The following is a 22,206-nucleotide window of genomic DNA, read 5'->3' on the forward strand; positions in this document are numbered from 1 at the left end:
AGTTAAAAACACACACGTACAAAACCAAGCAATTATAAATCCTCTGAAGCATGTAACTGTGATTAGCTGCTACTCTCAGCAATATAAAAATACTTTTACCACAATTACATTCCAGCCTGTAATGTAATTCAAAACAAACAAGTCAGACATCGCTCAAATGGCAGAACCAACAAATACAGATGCTTTGCATCAAGGAAATGAATCCACTGAAGAAATGCAACAGGGGCCAGGAGCTGGGCTTCTGGTGGAACAGCGAGGCCCCCTTCTGGGCAGACGCAGCGAAACCCAGCACGGCTGTGCAAGCTTGCTCGCTCACCAGCGTGGGTCCCTTACTTGCTGCAGTCAGAAGGCTGAGTATCTGGGACTTCCTGCTGCAGAGACCCTTTCCAGGGTTGTGTGCACATTTTTGCATTTTAGCTTTTAATTCTAAATATGGACTTTTATAAAAAGAAGTAATTTGATTTTAGATTAAACAAACCATTCTATTTACTTGCACAACCAGCAGTCCCAACCCCAAATGCCATGTCTATCCTCTTTACCCTGTTTACCCTGTTTTTTTTCTTGTTGTCCTAATTCTTTTTTTTTTTAATTTTTTATTTCTTTTCAGCGTAACAGTATTCATTGTTTTTGCACCACACCCAGTGCTCCATGCAATTCGTGCCCTCTCTAATACCCACCTCCTGGTTCCCCCAACCTCCCACCCACCCCCCGCCCCTTCAAAACCCTCAGATTGTTTTTCAGAGTCCATAGTCTCTCATGGTTCACCTCCCCTTCCAATTTCCCTCAACTCCCTTCTCCTCCCATCTCCCCTTCTAAAATACTATATAATCTAGGTGGCGTCTCCCCCTGCTACAACAGCAGCTCCATGTTTTGTTTGAGGATTCACTTAATGAATAGAGCCTGGCATAGGAAAGCTGCTTGATAATAAAGAAAGAACTGTCTCATTTCCGCTTTTACCTTTTATTTTTTTTTAAAGATTTTATTTATTTATTTGACAGACGGAGATCACAGAGAAGGAAACAGGCAAGCAGAGAGACGGAAGCAGGCTCCCCGCTGAGCAGAGAGCTCAATGTGGGGCTCGATCCCAGCACCCTGGGATCATGACCTGAGCCTAAGACAGAGGCTTTAACCCACTGAGCCACCCAGGCGCCCCTTACCTTTTATTTTTAAGAAAATATTCATCTTCATTTTTAAAGAAGGCATAAGGATGGTTTTATGATAGCAATATGCTATGAGTTAAAAATGACGCTCAAGCATTTGTCTTAAAAATATGCATTTTTTTCTGCTTTATAAAAGCAAAAAAACAACAACAAAAAACCTGTTCTGAGGAGCAAACATTCATAGTCTAGATGTATATAACTCTTCTACAGATTCCATGGAAGTAATGGCCCTCAACCCCTGGGAGAACAGAGTGATGACAAACAATGAAGCATCCAATTCTGAAAAGCCAGGCATAAAGCAGGTGTCCCCCGCGTGGCACACTCCAGTCCAGACACATGCCAGCCACCTGGGTATGGAGGCACATACGCTGAAACTCAGTACTTTCCTGACCTGGGCACAGTGATTTTTGGCAAGAAGGTTATGCACTGCTTACTAATTTCTAAAACCTCAATCTTTGTTTTTTTCCCCCTTCTTAAAATGTTCTTTAAGCTTACAGAAAAGTTAATCATTGTTCACAACTGGGAGACTTTTTAAAAGTGCTGATTTGTTCCATCAACAGAGCAAATGGGGAGAGATGATTTTCCCAGGAGTTAAGGACATATGTAAACATGATTCAACGATGTCAACAGCTTTCAGTCCAAGAATGTCATCGAGGGGCATCAGCCTTCCATTAGAGCAAGTCAAGGTTTCTGACATTCCTTTTTCCGAACTTTTGACTTGGGTGCTGTGAAAAGAATAGAAAAGGAAAAGAGAAAATGAAGAGGTGGGCCCTTGTCGAGTCTCTTCACACTGATTTGTCTTCAGTGAGGTTACGTTATGTACAACAGGGAAAAACTGACCATTTGGATTTTCCTGTTTGTAGAAGGTCTTTAACATTTCCACCGCTTCCTCAGCCCGATATCCGGGAATGCACTGATGAAATGAGAAAACTGAGAATGAATTTTGGCATATGAAAATGTGGCCTATATCCCATAAACACAGCAATGTATACATAATTACATAAACTTATTTCAGATAACATTAATATACTTTGGGGATAGCAGCAATGTGGGTAAGTAAGAACATTACCAAAAGAACAGATGTATGGACTCAACATCACTCCAATCAACTATTCTTTCTCAACACGTACTAAATTATTAGCTGTGTGATCTTCCATATGACAGTTAAACTCTCTGTGCCTCAGCTTTCTTGTGTGTAAAAGGTAGGTAATTATAGCACTTACCTCAGAAGGATTTCAGGAAGATTAAATAAGATTACAAAAATAACACCTGTTACATACCTCGCATATCTTCAGTGTTTGTTAAGCATGAACTATTTTTCTCTACTCCTATTTACCAGTGGCCCATCTTGGGGTGGTGAGCTTGGGCCCCGGGAGGGGCTCTGTGTTTAGTGCAGAGCTGGCCTTCCTCTGCCCCCACTCCTTGTGCTCCCTCTCTCTCAGATAAATAATCTTTTTTAAAGTGTTCAGTTTGATCTGTCTTTGGTATCTAACTAGACAGGAGATCGATATGTGAAAGAATAAGAAACTGTGATAATGGTAAGGAGTGAAATTACATGAACTATTGTAAGAAGATGAAATCTGAACTTGTCTTAAAGATAGCAAATATTTGAGATGTCTAGTGGCTCAGTCAGTTAAGCATCCGACTCTCGATTTAGGCACAGGTCATGATCTCAGGATCATGAGATCGAGCCTCAAGATGGGCTCCCCCCGAGGCACTGAGCATGCTTAAGATTCTCTCTCTCTCTCTCTCTCTCTCTCTATCCTTCTGCCATATCCCCCAACTCGCATGCAAGTGCACGTGTGCTCTCTAGAATAAATAAAAATTAAAAATTAAGAGAAAAACAAATATTTTAAGACACTGAGCAGAGCAGTTCAGGGAAAGAGTAAGAATAAGCTTGGGCTGTGTGAGGAAACCAACTAATGGGGGGTGGGGGCCTATAGATAAAGAATTAGATAAAATGAGGTGAAAATATGCAGGGCTTTGAAGCTGTGTCACAGGAATTTGGACTTGATACATGGCATCCTTCTAAGGTGCATGAAATGATAAAATGGACAGAGATTCTGGGGAGGCACATCTGGAAGCAGCCACAGGAGAGGAGGCTGGTAATGAGCACCGACACAAGGGCCTGGCTGGTGTGGTCTATTGGTCAGAACGAACCTCCCTTTCTCTTGTGCCTTCAGTCAGCTCTTACCTGAGCCTCTATGGCCTACATAAACCTTCCCCGTTAAAAAAAATACCCTTTCAGAGTTCGATGTTTTTAGACTGCATATGTAAGTGAGATGATACCGTATTTGTCTTTCTCTGACTTACTTCACTCGGCATAGTACCCTCAAGGTCCATCCACATTGTCTCAAATGGCAGAATTTCCTTCTTTTTTACGGCTGAATACTCTATTGCATATATATAATGATATATATAGCTATAAAACACTTTCTTTACAGAAGCAGAGAGTAGAATGGTAGTTGCCAGGAGTGGAGGGGTCGGGGGTTGGAGGGAATGAAGAACAGCTGATCCCAGGATACAAATTTTCAGTTCTAAGGTAAATTCTGAGGATCTAAGGTATAGCAGGGCGACTCTAGTTAACAATACTATATTGTGTTCTTGAAAACTGTTATGTTAAGAGAGTAGAGTTTAAATGTTCTCACCATAACAACAAAATGGTAATTATGTGAGGTGGATGTGTGTTAACTAGCTTTATTGTGGTAAATATTTCATAATCTATACATCTATCAAATCCTCACATTGTATACCTTAAACGTACACAGCGTTATATGTCAATTATAGCTCAGTAAAGCTTGGGGGGGGGTCCCAATAACCTCTCTTCCACCCTGCCCCTCAGGCAAACTGCTACCCTGCTGGTCCCTGAGAACATTCCAGACTCCTGGCTCTTGCTCGTGTGATTCTCACTTCCTCCTCAACCTCATCCTCACTGGCTTTGCTTCCAGATATCCCACGGGCCCCTACTGACCAAAACACTGGTTCCCTTTCCAACCTCCTCAATTCTCTGCAGCTGTGGAGACTACTGACCATTCTTCCTTCCTTTTAGAGCTCTCTCCTCCCTTGGCTTCTCAGTTCTCACAACCTTCTCAGATCATTCTAACCATGGTGGATCAGTCCTCTTCTCCTCACACCACATTAAGCGTTCATGCTGCTCAGAGTGCCACCTCTCATGCTCTCATGAACACCAACTAACACAAAGCACTCTCCTCTCCTATGAAGTCAGACCAGTGTTCCTCCACCTCGGCTGCTCAGTGGAATCACCTGGGAACTCTGTGGGATTATGGCTGAACGCCTCTCTGTCAGAATCCCCCCCAGGTGGAAGATAAGATAGTGACATGGAGCCTTGGTTGGTCCCCGATAGCTGGTCCCCCTGCCATCCTAGCCCAAGGCTGCCTGGGCAACCCCCCACCCCACCCCCACAGTCCCGTTCGGAAAGGGTCTGGTGTGGTGAGCCACTCTCCTGAGAAACAGGGAGAACACATAAAGGGGCCTGTCCCCTCACCCATCATCAATGAATGTTCATGGAAAACCTACTTCTGGGTGAAGGGTTTCCCACGTAGCAGAGCAGCTCCCTCCCTGCGATCTAGTGAAAGTTAGCCCTGGACACAGAGTTTGTGAAAAATAAATAAAAAGAAAAAAGAAAAAAAATTACTGTATTCTCTTCTACCCTCTCACCTTCTTATCCAATTGGTCTGGGGTGGGGACCTCCCACAGCCACACCTAAAAGCTCTGTAATATGCAGTCTGTGATGAGACCCCCTGAGTTATAGATGGAGAGGGAAACTGCATCACTCTGTGATACCAAGACAGTATTTTCAATTATTCATTATAACTACAAATTTGTGGCTTTAATAAAAAGCACACATTCTTATTAAAATAAACGTTTAAAAAATGGACCAGGTCTGTATTAGAAGGTAATCACCATCTTCTCGGAAAAGAATAATTCTATAGGTCTCCGCTATGAGCTTAATGCTGCTTAGAAGCATTAAATGACTCTATGACTCGGCAGTACGGAAACAGCGTCCCACCTCCCACAAACCCTCCTACCAACCCCGTCCAATAAAGGGAGAAAACACAGGATCCAGAGACCTAAGGTATGTTTTCTTTAGAATCTCAGACACCGGGGCACCTGGGTGGCTCAGTGGGTTAAGCCTCTGCCTTTGGCTCAGGTCATGATTTCAGGGTCCTGGGATCGAGTCCTGCATTGGGCTCTTTGCTTAGCAGGGAGCTTGCTTCCTCCTTTCCCTCTCTCTGCCTGCCTCTCTGCCTACTTGTGATCTCTCTCTCTCTGTGTCAAATAAATAAATAAAATCTTAATTAAAAAAGGAAAAAGAATCTCAGACACTTAAAAAAAAAAAAAAACTAATTTGGCATCAAGCCTGGAGATATGGCTTCAAATCATGGTCATTCATTTCCCTGGAGCCACTGTGGCCAGATACACACACTACAAACAAACTTATTCTTCAGTCCAGCCAGATCAGCCCTGTGCAGAGATGCCTAGGAGAGCACTGTTTATGCACCGACGTCACTGAGGTGTTGGAGAGAAATTTTCTACCCATGTCTGATATCTAAGGGCACATCCTCGTTCTGCCCAGAAACTTTTAGAAATTCTTTACCTCTTTCTCATAAATGAAGTACAAAGTCAGCAGCAATTCACTTGCAAAGAGTTAGGTAATCAAAATTCAAGCTACTGATATAAGGGATTGGAAAAATAAAATCACTTCGCAGATTTTTTTAAATGGTCAAGCTGATTATATTGTTTACTCTCCATCATTTTATTACAATTTCTTTCCTGATGTGATGTTAAATGTCATCTATTCTAAAATGTACAGAAGTTGTTAGGAAAGCTAATGTTCAGCTGGGAAGACTCAAAATAGAATGTTTTCCAAAACTTATTCTCAGTGGGATTTAGCCAAATTTAGCCCTTCATAGGTACTCAGTATTCTCCTAAGAATATCTGAGGGCTTTGAAGTTAACCACCCACCATGTCCAGCATTTATTAAATCCTTTTCTTTTTAAAACATTTTATTTCAGGATTAACCTTGGAAAAAACAATCAAACCAGTTTGCAAAAAATGCTATGTGTCTGTAAGCCAAACTCTGAACTACCAATTCTTAATGCACATAGCCTTAAACATAAAAACTTTGGGACAGGTGGCAAGATTAAAGGGAAAATATAATTTTTAAGAGAAGATGAAAGCAGGGGTGCCTGGGTGGCTCAGTTGGTTAAGCCTCTGCCTTTGGCTCAGGGCATGATCCCAGGGTCCTGGGATAGAGCCCCACATTGGGTTCTCTGCTCAGCGGAGAGCCTGATTCTCCCTCTCATACTCCCCTTGCTTGTGTTCCCTCTCTCATTGTCTCTCTCTGTCAAATAAATAAATAAAATCTTTAAAAAAGAGAGAGAGACAGAGAGAAAGAGAAGATGAAAGCAATGTGGATACTAGGGTCTGGGGAAAATTTCAATATTAAAAAGACAGGGGGAACATAATGAAAATACAAGTATTCATTGCTAGACACAAAAATAGTACATAGCAACGGGGATGCCTGGGTGGCCCAGCTGGTTAAGTATGTGGCCCTCGGTTTTGGCTCAGTTCATGATCTTAGGGTTTTGAGATTGAGCCCCATGTCAAGCTCTAGGCTCAGTGCAGAATCTGCTTGTCCCTCTCCCTCTGCTCCTCCCCCACCCACACTCTCTCTCTCACTGTCTCTCTCATAAGTAAAATCTTTTTTAAAAATGTAAAAAAAAAATAGTACATAGTGATAAAGCAAAAGGACTTTGAGCAAAAATATTTTGTGTGCATCGTAAATAGTATCTACTGTCACTGACAGAGGCCCAGCTTCACATAAGCGTGGGGCAGCAGGGAGCTAGAGACACTCACCGAGGGAAAATGTCAACAGTGACAGCGTCTCCAAAACATACCTGAAGGCGCTGGTGAAACCGTCAGGAGATACCTGAGAAGGCCATGGACTCTCCTTCTGGAGAGATTCTGCTAATTAAGAGAGGCAAGCACTCACCTGGAAATGATTACCTGTCTTCTACTGAGGCACAAATGAACTTGATGAGAAGTCCCAGAGTCTGTCCAGTCCCAGAATGGCTTTCTGGTGGACTGACCACACATGAACTATTCCCAAGCCCGTGAAGAGATTAAAGTCATTAGCAAGAAAGAGCATAAATGGGAGACATTACCTGAAATGGTCTCCCGGTATTTGGCAAATCAGCAGAGGCAATATTTAGGACAGAGCCACAACCACCAAACCGTTCGTTCTGACAGCCATACACGACCAGCGGGATTTATGAAAAAGAATTAAGGTCCTGAAAAGAGTATGCAGCTCAAGTGCATAGAATGACAAAACCAGGCCACCCTGGACAGACAAGCTCAGGCTACTTTTAAAAACAGTTAAGTTTAGGCTTAATTTTAAAAATCATACAATCCCATTACACAAAAGAAGTTTCAAGGATTTAGAGATTAACATCTCACAACTGCAAATAATGAAAACCAAATACATAGTTGCTGAATGTTCATTGTTTGGTGTTCTCTCTTGTCTTTCCTAATTCACTTTCCTTGAGTCATTAGAGAATTGGGAGTCAGAAAGGAAGCAGGAATTTAATCTGGGGATTTTCACCTTTTAAAAATAGGATTGTCCCCTAACCTTTTGCCAAATAAAATATAACCCATGCCCCAATATAAAACAGACCAAAGTTGAGCCACCCTGTGAGGGAGGATGGGGAGAAAGTTCTAAGTTTACCAGAACCCCCTTCTTCACAAAGTAGAGACTATACATGTAATACTCAAAACCCTCTATTATTTTTAAAGTGATAACAATTTTTCACATATACATAGCAAAAAAAGTACATAAAAAATGTGCAAGTATGAAATTGAGTTTTTGAACAAGTGAGTAATTTTTTAAAGATCTTAGAGACAAACTTGCTAACACTCGGTGTTTGTGTCACTTACTCTATGAAAGACACAATTCAAAGAGCTGTAACTTTCTTAGGGGCGCCTGGGCGGCTCAGTGGATTAAAGCTTCTGCCTTCTGCTCAGGTCATAACCCCAGGGTCCTGGGATCAAGCCCCACATTGGGCTCTCTGCTTGGCAGGGAGCCTGCTTCCTCTTCTCTCTCTGCCTGCCTCTCTGCCTACTTGTCATTTCTGTCTGTCAAATAAATAAAATCTTCAAAAAATAATAATAAATTTTAAAAAAAGAGCTGTAACTTTCTCAATTTCCCATTTATTTACAATTATAATATCATCAGTGACTTGTTTTTTACCTTATGTTTACTTTTGACTTAAAATTTTTCACACAATTTAACAGGTATTCTTGGCAAAAATATATAAACAAAACATATACAAACAAAAACATATAAACAGAGAAAGAAAAATTTTAAATCACTTATAATCTATTATTCAAAGGTATATATTCTTCAGACATTTTCTCTGCAGTTTTATAATCTACTTTAATTTTGTGACTTATCCTTACATAAGTTTGTTAGCTCTTAGTTTTTCTTCCTCTAGTTTATTTGGTTAATAGTTTTACAACTATTGATAAAAAATGAAGAAATCTTATGATTTAAAAATTCTTCCTAAAAATTTTTGGCCAAGGGGTACAATCTATTTTAACTTGCTTCATAAATCTGTTTTTGCATATGAGAAAAGCAGGTTATGTGTCTGGCCATTTTCAAGGTTACAGGAAGGGCACACGACATTAACACACGAAGTGAAAGGATACTCATCAAGCGGAGAGCAGCCGCGCACATAATACAGGGCTCCACGGTGACATACAGCACGGTGTGTTCAAATACTTCAGAAGGACTCTTGCCACTTCGATGACACCAGTCTAGGGCCTGGTCAATGGCCACCATTTCTGCATGTCGGGTAGCCTGGAGAAAGAGAGGCTTATTACATCAACATGTAACTGTATTGTGCAAACATATGAAAACCATTATCAAAAAAATGGGCCTAATGCTTCTGCCAATGTTTTAATGAATAAACATTTGGGGATGCTCTTAATGCTTGGCAATGTGTCTCCCAGTTCAAGTGCCATAACCTCATCAATAAAAGACACCAAATAGGAGATAACATGAGAATTATGCTGCATTTTTAGTTAACTACCTCTTAACTAAATGCTCTTTCAATTAAAATGACATAGAGAATATTAGTCTCAGGGAGGAAAAAAGGAATCTAGAGGTTGTGAATATTCGAGGGGAAGCCTGAAGTCTTCACAAGCATGTGGGCCATTCCAGACGTTTCCAAGGCCGTCCCTCACTTGACTCTAGGCAAATCTGTAGGTAGTTAGTGGGATGTCATCACTTACATTTTCTTTGGGATGAGATTTTTCACTCTGGCAGACTCTAGAGAAAAGCAGATTTGGTATCAGTCTCAGATACCTCCTGAGTGGCACAGATTATAGGAGAAATCACAGTGTGTGGAAATAACCATAGTTGAGTCTGAATCCTGACTGTGACATCGCTTATTATGTGGCCTTGGGCAGGTTACACAACTTCTTGAAGCCTTGGTTCCCCTGTATGTAAAACAGGGTTCACTGGCATCTATACCTCATAAAACAATGAATTACAAGAAGCATATACTCCTTGTGGTCCACGTGCTCTGCCATGCAAGAATTATTAATGATATTCAGGATAATCACATTTATCAATAGGCTTATGCTGACTGTTAATTATGTACAAGCCATCGTGCTAAATCCTGCATGAGGTTACAAAGTCTGTCCTCAGCAAGTACAGTATCTGGTTGGGGCAAATAGGAAGTGCTCATGAACCTGTGGTGTGGAGTAGGGTGTGAGAGATGCTGGCACAGTGGCATGAGTGTCACAGAAGCTACAGGCAGGTGGAAGCAAGGCTGGTCCTGAGTTACAATCTCAGAGCTGGAAGGGACTTTAGAGAATAGATTTCCAAAGCTGCCTGCATAGCAGAAGTAACTGGGGAGCTTAAAAAAAAAAAGTTTCCCCAATTCAGGGGCTTTTTAACAATCAGCCCCAGAATTACAGAGTCAAATCTGCCCAGAATTCTCAATAAGTAACTGTTTATCTGAATCCCTGCAACCAACCTCTCTTTTTTAGAAAATCCAGAGTGATGTAGTGTCCTGGAAACAAGTAAAGAAAGTGTTAGGTTTTTTGTTTGTTTGTTTTTGTTTTTGTTTTGTTTTAAGATTTTATTTATTTATTTGACAGACAGAGATCACAAGTAGGCAGAGAGGCAAGCAGAGAGAGAGGAGGAAGCAGGCTCCCTGCTGAGCAGAGAGCCCAATGCAGGGCTCGATCCCAGGACCCAGAGGTCATGACCTGAGCCGAAGGCAGAGGCTTTAACCCACTGAGCTACCCAGGCACCCCTGGGCTTTTTTTTTTTTTTTCCTTTTTTAAGATTTATTTATTTATCAGAGAGAAAGACAGAGAGAGAGAGAGGAGGGGGAGGGGCAAATAGGGAGTGGACTCCATGCTGAGCATGGAGCCCGCCTTGGGGCTCAATCCCCAGGACCCTGAGATCATGACCTGAGCCGAAATCAAGAGTTGGCTGCTTAACCGACTGAGCCACCCTGGCACCCCTCCACCCCTCTTTTGGTGCTGAAGAACCAGAAGCTAATTTAGGACATGTTAAAAACACACAGCAGGAGAGGTGATGGTAGTATCAGAGACAAAAGCAGGACTCAGGTTTCCTCATTTGGGGTCAAGAGTCTTTGTATAGTATTTTATAGGGCAATCTTCTATCAGGTACAGAAACCAAAATAAATGCAGGTTAATTTCAAGATACAGAAGAAACCCAGGTCACTGGGGGGTTAGACGGACATCAGGGCATTCAAAGTTCTGATATTAAAGATATTATCCCAAACCACAAAATACACAAAACAGGGAGAGAGGGCAATTACTTAAAATACAGAATTCTACTCCCTGACGAGTATCTGTGTATTTACTAATTGCTACATCATGCTTATTACTTACCTCGCAAATGTTTTGATATCCAAATAATAATTGCTCTGTGAATCTGGGTTCCTACTTTGCATGTGTTTTCTTTTTGATAGATGTGATGGATAAATATTAAATACCCCATAGCACCGGTACCAGCCCCAACCTGTTCTCTGGTTCCCACGACTGAACGATAAGATCAAAGTCTGTGTGAGCAGTGTTATGGTTATAAGCTGTGAGTCCACCTAGTATTTCTGATAATCCTAAAACTGGAATTCATTGATACTTACTGTGACACACTGTTGTGATACCAAGAAGCACTGCCTTAATTCACGAACTTCTCAACCTAACCACAATAACATAAAGGCACACAAACTATTAATGTGTAATATCAGGGTGCCTGGGTTAAGTGTCCAACTCTTGTTTTCAGCTCAGGTCATGATCTTGGGGTCATAAGATCGAGCATTGGGTGTGGAGCCTGCTTAAGATTCTCTCTCTCCCTCTCCCCACCACACTCATGCATGTGTGCCCTCTCTCTCTAAAAAAATAAATAAAAATTAAAAAAAATAATAAAGTGTATACCACACATAGGTATAGAGACAGCAGGTGGTAGAGACTTTATTCCATTGAATTATCTAGTAAACGAACAGTTTCCTCTACACAATCCTTTAATACCTCTAAAGGTTTAAACTGAAGGTGATTTTTTAATTTACTGGAAGGAAAACATTATTTAAAGGTACTACATAATGTGATATGAGTTAAATTGATGAGTTTTGCAAAGTGGAATTTTTCTGTATTAGATTTGCTTAAGATGGAGATTAGATTCATTTCTTCAGTACTGACACTCCCAAGTAATAAAATGCCTTCTTGAGTTTCACTCAATGCTAAAGTAAAACTCCATGAAATAGAAAATTAGCCCCAAAGATTGTATTGTTTCATTAAACGTTTTGTATTTTCCAAATTTTAAAAAACCAACATGGATCACTTTTCTAATCGGAGAGGAAGGCATTCAAAAAAAGAAAAGTTAAGGAAAACTACTCTTCCATTCATACCTACAGGTCTTGACACAGACCCACCTTCTTGCCAACTGTGATGAAGTGCAATGCATTCCTACCCTTACTGTTGTATGTTTGCAATTAAACTAGTCAACCGACATACATTTTTGGTTTGATTAACTTCGTTTCGTCCCTTCCCCACAACTTCATTGTTGTAGACCATAAGGCAGCCAACAGGAACTTCAATATTTTCTAGGGCTTCCTTGGCCTAAAAGACAAAGCGGAAAATTTAAGACGTAATGTTCAATACTTGAAAAGACTACACGTAGCATAAGCACACATGTATAAACACCAGAACAAAGAAATACAGCTGAGCTTTCCCTTCCCTCACATACAGTTCAGTATTTAGTGCCTCTGTTCTGTTCTATCTGTATTAACGGAGACTCGGGAACAAACCCCCCTCACTGGTTCCAAGCCCCTGGTTCTTTTTCTTCTCACTGGAAGCAGAAGTGAGCAAAAGGCTGCTGCTATTGCCTCTTCCTACAGTGGCAGGGCCTGTGCAGCTTTTCGGAGATCACATACATATTTGCAAAGGAAAAGAATATATAAATACTTTTATATATAAATATAAAAGAATGTCTAAGAGAAATGTATAAAACTCTTATATATATATAAAAGAATGTATAAATATTTTACTGAAGTCCTCTCCTTGTTGAAATTCTACTTGCTTCATTTTTTTGTTTCACTAAATATTATAGAAGATACCCTCTCGAGTTCCAACAGCATGAAGGTAACCAGCCTGGACATCTCTCTGTGCTATTTCTGCTTTGACACAAGAAAAGCTTTGGGGCGCTCTATGCTAAAATGGCACAACCACTTTGGAGAACACTTGGGAAGTTTTTCTAAAAAGTAAATATACATGTAGCCTATGAACAAATTCTAATCCTAAGTATTTACTTAAGAGAAGGGAATACATGGCCACAAAAAAAAAAAAATCTTGTAAAAGAATGTTCATAATAGCTTGATTCATAATAGCCCAAATCTATGAATGGCACAGGTGTGCGCCAACAAGAGAACGGGGAAACAAACTGCGGCACAGTGGCACGATGGACTGCTACTGAGCGATGGAAAGCAACAAGCTCGAGATACGCACAACAACACGGGTGAGTGTCAGACACGCTGAGTGCAAGAAGTCAGACACAAAAGCATACGAACTGTATGGCTCCCTTCAGGTTTAGTACTAGAACAGACAAAACTAAACACAATGATAGCAATTCCTTCCTGGAAAGGCATCTATAGACTGATTGGAAAGGGACACAAGGAACTTTTCCAGGGTGGTCAAAACTCTATCTTGTAAAGGGGGTGGGTTACACAGATGTTTGCATCAGTCTAAACTGAATGGACAACATATCTAAGACCCGTGTATTTCATTGGCTGTAAAGAACATCTCAGGCTGAAAAATATCCATTAGAAAAGTAAGCTTAAGGATATGTCCACCACCCGCATCCTGGAAAGGGCAAACCACTGGTTATATTTGCAAAGTCTCCTCCATCGGAGGCTGTCCATTTTTCTCCTGGCTTTGTTGCTGACTGAACCACAGCAGTTGAGGCCCAAGATAGCTAAAGAGTACTTCTTTGGGCAGAGGGCAAAAGCAAGCAGGTTATATCTGCATACTCCTTGATCCTGTTGCTGAGAGCGAACAAAGGAAGAACACCACCCTGGAACTAGTGTGTAATCATTTCCAACTCACTGTAGTCAAGAAACTCCAAGTATAGCTGTTTTTAGAAAGGCACAGCATTTCTTATTTTGACAGACCTGAAGACACTTTGGAAGACCAGATTACCAATTAAGTGTTGGTATTCACATACAGCCTAAGGCATATACAGTGTTAGGTTGAAGATATTGCTTAAGGCTGCATATTCTGCCTCTTGCACTAGCCCCAATTCCCAGCTATGCTTTATTTAGAGCAGCAATAATTTTCTATCACCATGCTAACATGGGTTACTTAGCCACTTCAACCAGGCTCTTAACTGACACTTAACTTGTCCTAGGGCCGATAAAGGTGAAAGGAGAGGCACACAGCACAAGGATAGCAAACTGTATCTCTCCTTCCTCCTCCAGAGTGGTAGGACAGAGCTAGGGCCTACAGAGATGTAGGGAGAGAGTAGCTGAAGCAGTAAGACTGCATTCTTCCGAACTGGGTCATGAACCACCCACAGGCTAGCTCTGTTCAGTTCTGTAACAATGGCTAAAGCATGCCAGGTTATGCAAAATTCGAAAGTCTGAAGAGTTCCAAGGTTTGGTGAATATATACAAATAATAAATAAATACACAAATGCACCATTGGCTACTAGAGAAAGGAAAGCCAGGAAGACGACTGACAGCTAGTGAGGATGGTGATGCTGAGTACCCACATAGTTAAGGCAATCAGCACACGAAAAATGTTATTTAAAATTAGATTGGGAGTACACAGAACCCCACGCACACACAAAAGAGAAATCATTTACTAATCCAACAAATATTTATTGAATATCTTGAGACAGGAAAATTATCCTGGGTTATTCGGGTGGCCCTAAATGCAATCACAAGTCTCCTAATAAGAGAGGCAGAGAAAGAGATTTGAAGACGTTATACCGTTGGCTTTGAAGATAGAGGAAGGAGCCATGAGTCAAGTAAAGAATGTTGCTCCAGAAGCTGGAAAAGTTGAGGAAACATATTCACCTCTAGAACCTTCAGAGGGCATACAGCTTTGCTGGCACACTGGGTTTGGCCCAATGAAATGAATTTCAAAAACTTGGCACCCAGAGCTGTAAGAGAATAAACTTGTGTAGTTTTAAGCCCCCTAGTTTGTAGTGATTTGTTACAGAAGCCACAGGAAACTAATACACTGTTACGAAAAAGAAAGCACAAGCTAAAACTGAAAGAAAATATTTGCAAACTGCATATCCCACAAAGGTCTACTATCAAGACTATACAAAGAACTCTCAAAGTTCAACAACAAAAAAATCCAAAAACAATCCGACTAGAAAATGGGCAAAGGACATTAAAAGGCACTTCACCATAGAGATGGCATAGAGATGGCAAATAAGCATATGTAAGGATATCCATAGCATTAGCTATTAGGGAAATGCAAATTATAACCACAATGAGTTACCACTACACACCATCAGTGGCTAAAATAAAAAGTAAAAACACCAAATAATGCTGGTGAGGCTGAAGAAAAATGGGGTCACTTACTTATACACTACTGGTAGGACTGTAAAATGGTACAGTCATTCTGGAAACCAGTTTGGTAGCTTCTTAAAAAGCAACACATGCAGTTAACATATGACCCAGCAATTGCACTCTCAGGCATTATCCCAAGGAACTGAAAGCTTATGCTCATACAGTACATAAATTCATATACAGACACAAATGTTTGTAGGTATTTTATTCATAATAGGCAAAAACTGGAAATGATCCAAATGTCCTTCAGAGGATGAATAGTTGAACCATGGTACCTCCATCCCATAGAATACTACACAGCAACAAAAGGAACAGACTACTGATTCACTCAACATTTGGATGGGCCTCAAGGAAATCATGCTGAATGACAGACCCAACCCCCCCAGAAGATTCTATATTCACATATATAACATTCCTGAGTGCAAAATTACAGCGACGAAGAATGGATTAGTGCCTGCCAGGGCTTAAAGGCTTGAGAGAGAATAGTGGCTATGAAGGGTAGCACGAAGAAGCCTTGTGGTAACCGAGCAGTTCCGGTGGTGGGTCAACAAAACCAACCATGACAAAATTGCACAGAACTCCACACACGTGTGCATACAAAGCCAGTTCAATCTGAATAAGCTCTACGGATTGCAGCAATGTCCTTCTCCTGGTTTGATCATTGCACGGCAGGTACCTAAGATGTTACCACAGAGGAAAGCTGGGTGAAGAGTACATGAGCTTTCCCTATATACTTTTTATTTTTTTTTGCAACTTCTGTGAATCTATAATTATTTCAAAAGGAAAAGTTTAAAAAATAATAGTAAAAGTAGAGTAAACGAGAAATATCTTGCAATGGAAGTTAAGAAGAAATGCCTAGGAAGGTAGGAGGAAAATCAAGAGTGTCAGAGCAACTGGGTGGCTCTGCTCAGGAGGGAGTCTGCTTCTCCCTCTCCCACTGCCCCTCCCCCTGCTTGTGCAATCTCTCTAAAATAAATAAAATATTTAAAAAGAGAGAGAGAAAGAAAGGAAGAGAAAGAAAGGAAGGAAGAGAAAGGAAGGAAGGAAGGAAGGAAGGAAGGAAGGAAGGAAGGAAGGAAGGAAGGAAGGAAAGGTGTCTGCTGTTAGGGAAGATTGCGGGGGGAGCCGCGGGGACGGGGGAGGGACACAGACCAAGAAAAAAGGGTCGGTGACACAGATGCAATTTTGGTGGAAGGTGAAAATGAAAACCAGTGGCTTGAAGAGTGACCTATCTACAGGTTAAATTTCTAACTTCTACCTATTACCATAGACTATTATGTCTACATAACAATTGTTCTAATTCTGAGCTTGCAAATTATAAGAGCTTACGACTATAGAAAAATTTACTTTGATGGGGCGCCTGGATGGCTCAGTGGGTTAAAGCCTCTGCCTGCCTTCAGCTCAAGTCATGATCCCAGGGTCCTGGGATGGAGACCCACATCGTGCTCTCTGCTCAGCGGGAAGCCTGTTTCCTCCTCTCTCTCTCTGCCTGCCTTTCTGCCTACTTGTGATCTCTGTCTGTCAAATAAATAAAATCTTTAAAAAAAAAAAAAAAAGAAAAGAAAAATTTACTTTGACCCAGGCCTATTTTAAGCATTTTATCATTATTACTGCATTTCACTTACAACCCGATGAGATCGATTCAGTGAGCTTCCCCAGCTTACAGATGAGTAAATGGAGACATGGGGGTGTTAGAGGATATGCTTCTGTGAGAGGCCAATGCCAAAATCCAGGCAATCTGTTTCAGGCATTCATTTCTTCAACAAATATTTATGGAACACCTACAAGGTGCAGGTTCCTGACCACCCAGCCTCAAATTTCTACTCTAGTCACCACTGACCAGCTACTTTGTCACTTTTGGGATTCAAAAGAGGCCTAGTTCAAGGGACAAAAGGAGAGTGAGACCTAGAAAGTTGAAGGCTAAAAAACTGCAAGAAACAAATGAGGGGGTCACGTGACACAGATTTTCTGTAAAACTATCTCCTGAAGAGGTAATTCTATGTGTGGCTGTGTAGCTATCTCAAGCACGTAGAAGGGAATTCAAGGCCCAATGGGGAAGGAGTGGCAGAGGACAGGGAGAACCTGTGGAGCCCACTGTCTTTCCAAGTCCTGACTTAGTCCTGACGTAGGTCACCTGGAAAAAAGCCCGGCAGCCTCCTGCTCCACCCAGGCCCCCAGGTGAGTGGACGTCTGCCTTTCATACTTTCTGATTCTCTCTTTTTCCTTCCAGCAAATGTAGCTCCTTTATTCCACGTCCCTTCTTCTCTTCCACTGTCCTCCTATTTGCTTAGAGTAACTCTTTTTTTGTGAAAAGCCTTCAACTGGTGTCCAAATGAGAGAGAAAACATGAGCGGTGGGGCAAATCAGGTTATTAATGAGGACTAACCCAGCCCACCAGGCTGAGGGTGAGTGGTTGAGCAGCTGGGTATGGTGGGTTAGAGAGAAGGTGGTAAGAACAACCCTAAAACCCCACGAAAATGGGTTTAGGTGAAATGCTGTTCAATAAAATACATATTTGTTTTGCTGTCAAGTTCAAAATAGAATTAAACTGATTAAATAATTTACATAGTTTTCAATCCATCTCCTCTTGTACTTTCCAACTCTCCCACCAACTTTCAGTCAAGTCTGATCATTTCTTTGTGAATTTGCGTTGTTACTTTGTACCTTGTCCTTTTAATATGCATAAGTTTTTAATATTTATGTAATTAAAACCTATCCATCTTTCTCTTCTGTTTTCTGCCTTTGATGGTATAAAGAACCCATCTCTATTCCACTAACATCTACTTACCACGGGCTCCTTTCTGGTTTTCTTCTTATGCTATCTTTTTTATTAGATTTTTACTAAAAAAGCATAGTGAAAAATTTCTTTAAAATTACCCAAAAAAAAGACCCATATCTTTACCATGTTAACTAATTATTTGTGTGTGTGTTCTCCTCTAGTCTTTGTTTATTTGATAAAGAAAAAAAAACAGCTTTTATTTATTGAGCATAATGTGTCAGGGACTTTACAAACATTATCTCTTTTAATCTAGACAACCCTGTGACATAGATACTATATACCCATTTTACAGAAGGGGCCTCTGTGGCTGAAAGGTTAAGAACCCATCAAGGTTAGCTAGCTGTCAGTAGCCATTCTAGGGTTTGAACATAGGCCTAACCTCTAAATGTATATGTATAGTATAAAATAATTTGTATTCTGCTTGCTTAAAGTTGAAAATCATATGTAGCTGTGATAGTTAATGTCATGTTTGTACCTAATAGCCATAACCGTTTTGATAAAAGCACGTTATTCAACACAGTAATATACCATAATTTAACCATTTGCCTTCATCGGAAGTTTGAAATGCTTCCTAGGTTTCCCTGTTACATGAAACACTGAAATGACAATGATTAGTTTTATCTTTCTAAACTATTTCCTTAAGCTAAATGCCACATATTTATCTTACTATGTCAAATGATATGAACATTTTTTTTTGAGGCTGTTAATTATATTATGCCAGTTTGCCTTCCAAAAATGTTATACCTGTTGAACTATTAGGGTTGTATGGCTTTTTGCTCAGACTCACTTACTTTAGACAACATTTAAAAAAAATAGATTTTAAGCTTTCTCAAAAACTGTTTTCCTTTCTTTTATAATTCAGGCTTATGTCTGTAGATTAAAATCATAGACTAGGATAGAAGTTTTCTAGCACAACCCCTTTATTTTAAACAGTAAGACCCAGAAATTATATGACTTGGCTGGTCCAATCAGAGCCAGACATTCCACTTATCCGTATCGGCCATTTACATATGTCTACTCTGCACAAATGCTATGAAGATGCTAGTATCCTCCCTACTACATGTACCCTGCATATTTCCCTGTCAAATTCCTCAGACATGAGCACATTTGGCACTGGTTATGCTTCTTGTCGAATCTTAAACTCTTCTCAGAAGTACATAGTAAACCTTGAATTACTTCAACAGTCTTTGAAGTAGTTCAAGATTTGAAGTTTCTGTAGTGGGGAGGGAGAGACTAAACAAAGCACAAGATTTATGACAACCACTTTTCCCCTTCTTTAAGACCTAGAAGAACATGTATAGGCCAAAACCAAAATACAAGAGCTAAGTTAAGGTCCTTCTTGACCTTATGTAGGTATAGGTAAACTAGGTAATCACATCCCCTAGGTTTTTATAATCCAATTAAGAGGGGCTCCTGGGCGACTCAGTTGGTTAAGCATCTGCCTTCCACTCAGGTCCAGATCCTGGGAGTCCAGGGATCGAGCCCCACATAGGGCTCTCTGCTCAGCGGTTAGCCTGCTTCTCCCTCTCCTCCTCACCCTGCCTTTGCTCTCTCTCTCTGTCAAATAAATAAATAAAATCCTAAAAAATATATAATCCAATTAAGAGACAAAAATGTCAAAGCCAGAGAGATCTGAGAAACTATGTGGAGTTCAACCATCTCATATTACAGGGTAGGAAGGGAAGGGGGTAGGAGATGACTTGTGCAAGGTCACAGCAAAAAGTAGTAAAAGGACTTAAGTATTAAGTCCAGAAGTCTAGAGAACAGTGCAGAGATAGATAGAGGAAATATTCCAATATATTATGACCAAAAGACACTTCAAGGAAAATAAAGACCCAAAATGTGAAAGGATAGAAAAAAAAAAAAATCCCAGCTCTGCTACATGAGCAGGAAAGCCCAATGACTGATACAGTTATCTGTTTTCAAAAACACTATTAAGTTCTCCATGGTAGCATCTCTGAAAATTTCACCTAAGCAGGCTCCCCAAATAAATACTTTGAGGAGAGAGCTCCTGAAGCAAATGAAAATAAACAGAAGAGCCCATAAATTCTGACTTCTCAGCATTCAGGCATCATCTGCCCTCTGGAACTCTCATCCGTGGAAGGACACGAATGCAGCTTACTCTAGGGAATTTTAGCCTTTTTGTGTATACATTATCATCTTCATTATTTAGGAAGAAGCTGCCCGGCATACGCATTATTGAAATGATTTGGAGAAGGGAGAGTGAGATGTTGATATCACGTGCAAACTCCTTGTCTCCAATGTAGAGGATTTAATAACATAAAAGAGGTTCAGGACAAACAAATCCATATGACAAGTTACAAATTAATTTTTAAATGTATATGTGAACAGTAATTAAAGTTTTGGAACGCTACATATCTTGTAAGTTTATTGGAGGAAATAAATTATGAAGTGAGCTCAAAGAATGGGTCATAAAATCAAGTTAGTGGGTCAGGACCAGCATTTTTTTTTTTTTTTTTTTTAAAAAAGGGGAGAAAAGGGTTTTTCACTGGGGGGGGGGGGGGGGGGGGGGGGGGGGGGGGGGGGCGGCAGGCGCGCTCTGGACCTGCAGGGCGATGTTGGCCAATTCGTGGACCTGGCTGGACCTGCCGCGGAAACGCTCTGCCAGCAACTGCATCATCTGCACCACGGCTCACGGTCCACTCAGACGAACGTGGTTGAGTGACCAGACAACAGGCAGATTCAACTACCAGTTTACACTACGCTATCTGAGGGGCCACTACCAGGATGGGTGAGTCAGACGACTCCATCCTCCGACTAGCCAAGGCCAACATCATCGTTCCAAAAAACTTCTGACTGAAGAGGATCACGGATGTGGAGTATTTGTCAGAAATACAAGCACACCCCTCCCCCATTCAAAAAATACCAGGAAACCTGTACAAAGGAAGGTTAAGTACTGTTCTGTGAAACTTTTGTTTCGGTGAGAGCTACGTGTGTTATTCACTGGGTTGTAATATAAAATGGTCTTTTTTTACTCTGGGTCGTTTTCAAAAAAGTATGAGAAACACGTTTAAAGGGACATTCTGTAAGTAGCAGAAACAAAAGGATAGACGCTGTCATGCATCCGGGCTTAGAGAAAAACATTTGGCTGTAATAGCGAATGAATGCCGGGGAAACAGTATGAACAGAGAACAGAGAGGAATATACCAAAATCAGTCTCAGGGCTGAATTCCCAATGCCAAGCATGGTGTACTCCATAAACATCTGCAGAGTGAATGAATACATAATTATGCAATCAATTAACTACTGGAGACCAGAGGCCACTGGGAAAACACAATCAGAACCATGTATGAAAAAAAGATTTCCTTTACAGCAGCTTTAGAAAAATGTGAAACGGAAGGACATTTTACATACGTATGCCAAACACACTCTTCTCCCCATGAAAGGGCTCACTGGCACACAGAAGTATGGGGAAGGCTTGGATTGTACACAAATCAGATCAGAGCCCTAATTAACCAGCCGTCCTGGAGGGAACGAAGGAAGAAGTGAAAAGGCCAGAGGGCAGGAGGACAGATGAATGACTGGCAGGATCTGGCTGTGCAGGGATTTGTTTTTATCCTGATCTATCAGCGTCCTTTCTCCTACTGGATAGGTTCAAGAGGCCATAAATACGGAAGAATGTGACTTTCCGGATTTGCGAGTGTGTCTGGGGGAGAGAAGGGGACTCAGCACGTTCCGTGCCAGCAGCAGCTGAATGAGGATGTTTGGCTCAGACATGCCAGTGAAAAAAAAAGAAATGATTTCTCTATTTCCTCTCTTCCTTCCCCTACAGCACTGCGAGACTAAAGACAATTTCAGGGCAGCAAAGCCAGCTGTCCACTCAGAAAACGTGACCGCCATCGAGATTCCGGTGGCGAGAAAGCACACCCCGGGCGTCTGCTCAAATGCTCGGGTCACGAAGGGGGCTAATGAAACTTCCCCCCCACGGCGTCTACCTCCTGCACCCCTCACCATCTGCATCGCATCCTCCATCCACTTTTCGGTCTCCTCCGCGGTCACCGAGCACACGCCGCCGCCAGGAGCCGGCGTGGCAGCCGCTTTCGCCTCCATGCTGCACCGGGGCCGCGGTGCTCGGCGCCAGAGGCTTGGGCCGCGGAGGAGCGCGGGTAAC

At 41.3% G+C, this 22,206-nt stretch overlaps 1 protein-coding gene and 1 pseudogene across 2 annotated transcripts; one reads left to right on the forward strand and one right to left on the reverse strand.

The window, feature by feature from the left end:
- Positions 1 to 844: 844 nt before the first annotated feature.
- ADAT2 (adenosine deaminase tRNA specific 2) lies at positions 845 to 22,171 on the reverse strand. Of its 2 annotated transcripts, XM_032873073.1 has the most exons (7): positions 22,047 to 22,171; positions 12,234 to 12,338; positions 8,889 to 9,039; positions 7,349 to 7,455; positions 2,001 to 2,073; positions 1,158 to 1,885; positions 845 to 957 (listed from the first exon to the last, which is right to left on the reverse strand). In XM_032873073.1, exons 1-6 carry the CDS (start codon positions 22,143 to 22,145, stop codon positions 1,842 to 1,844), a joined length of 579 nt encoding a protein of 192 aa, XP_032728964.1. In that variant the 5' UTR covers positions 22,146 to 22,171; the 3' UTR covers positions 845 to 957; positions 1,158 to 1,841. The 2 variants fall into 2 exon arrangements, with proteins under 2 accessions (XP_032728964.1, XP_032728965.1); XM_032873074.1 differs by lacking the exon at positions 845 to 957 and having other exon boundaries at positions 1,835 to 1,885; positions 2,001 to 3,384.
- LOC116876736 lies at positions 13,119 to 20,891 on the forward strand (annotated as a pseudogene).
- Positions 22,172 to 22,206: the final 35 nt, after the last annotated feature.

This window comes from Lontra canadensis, unplaced genomic scaffold (genome assembly GCF_010015895.1).
Source record: "Lontra canadensis isolate GAN:19392208 unplaced genomic scaffold, GSC_riverotter_1.0 scaffold47, whole genome shotgun sequence".
Lineage (NCBI taxonomy): Eukaryota > Metazoa > Chordata > Mammalia > Carnivora > Mustelidae > Lontra > Lontra canadensis.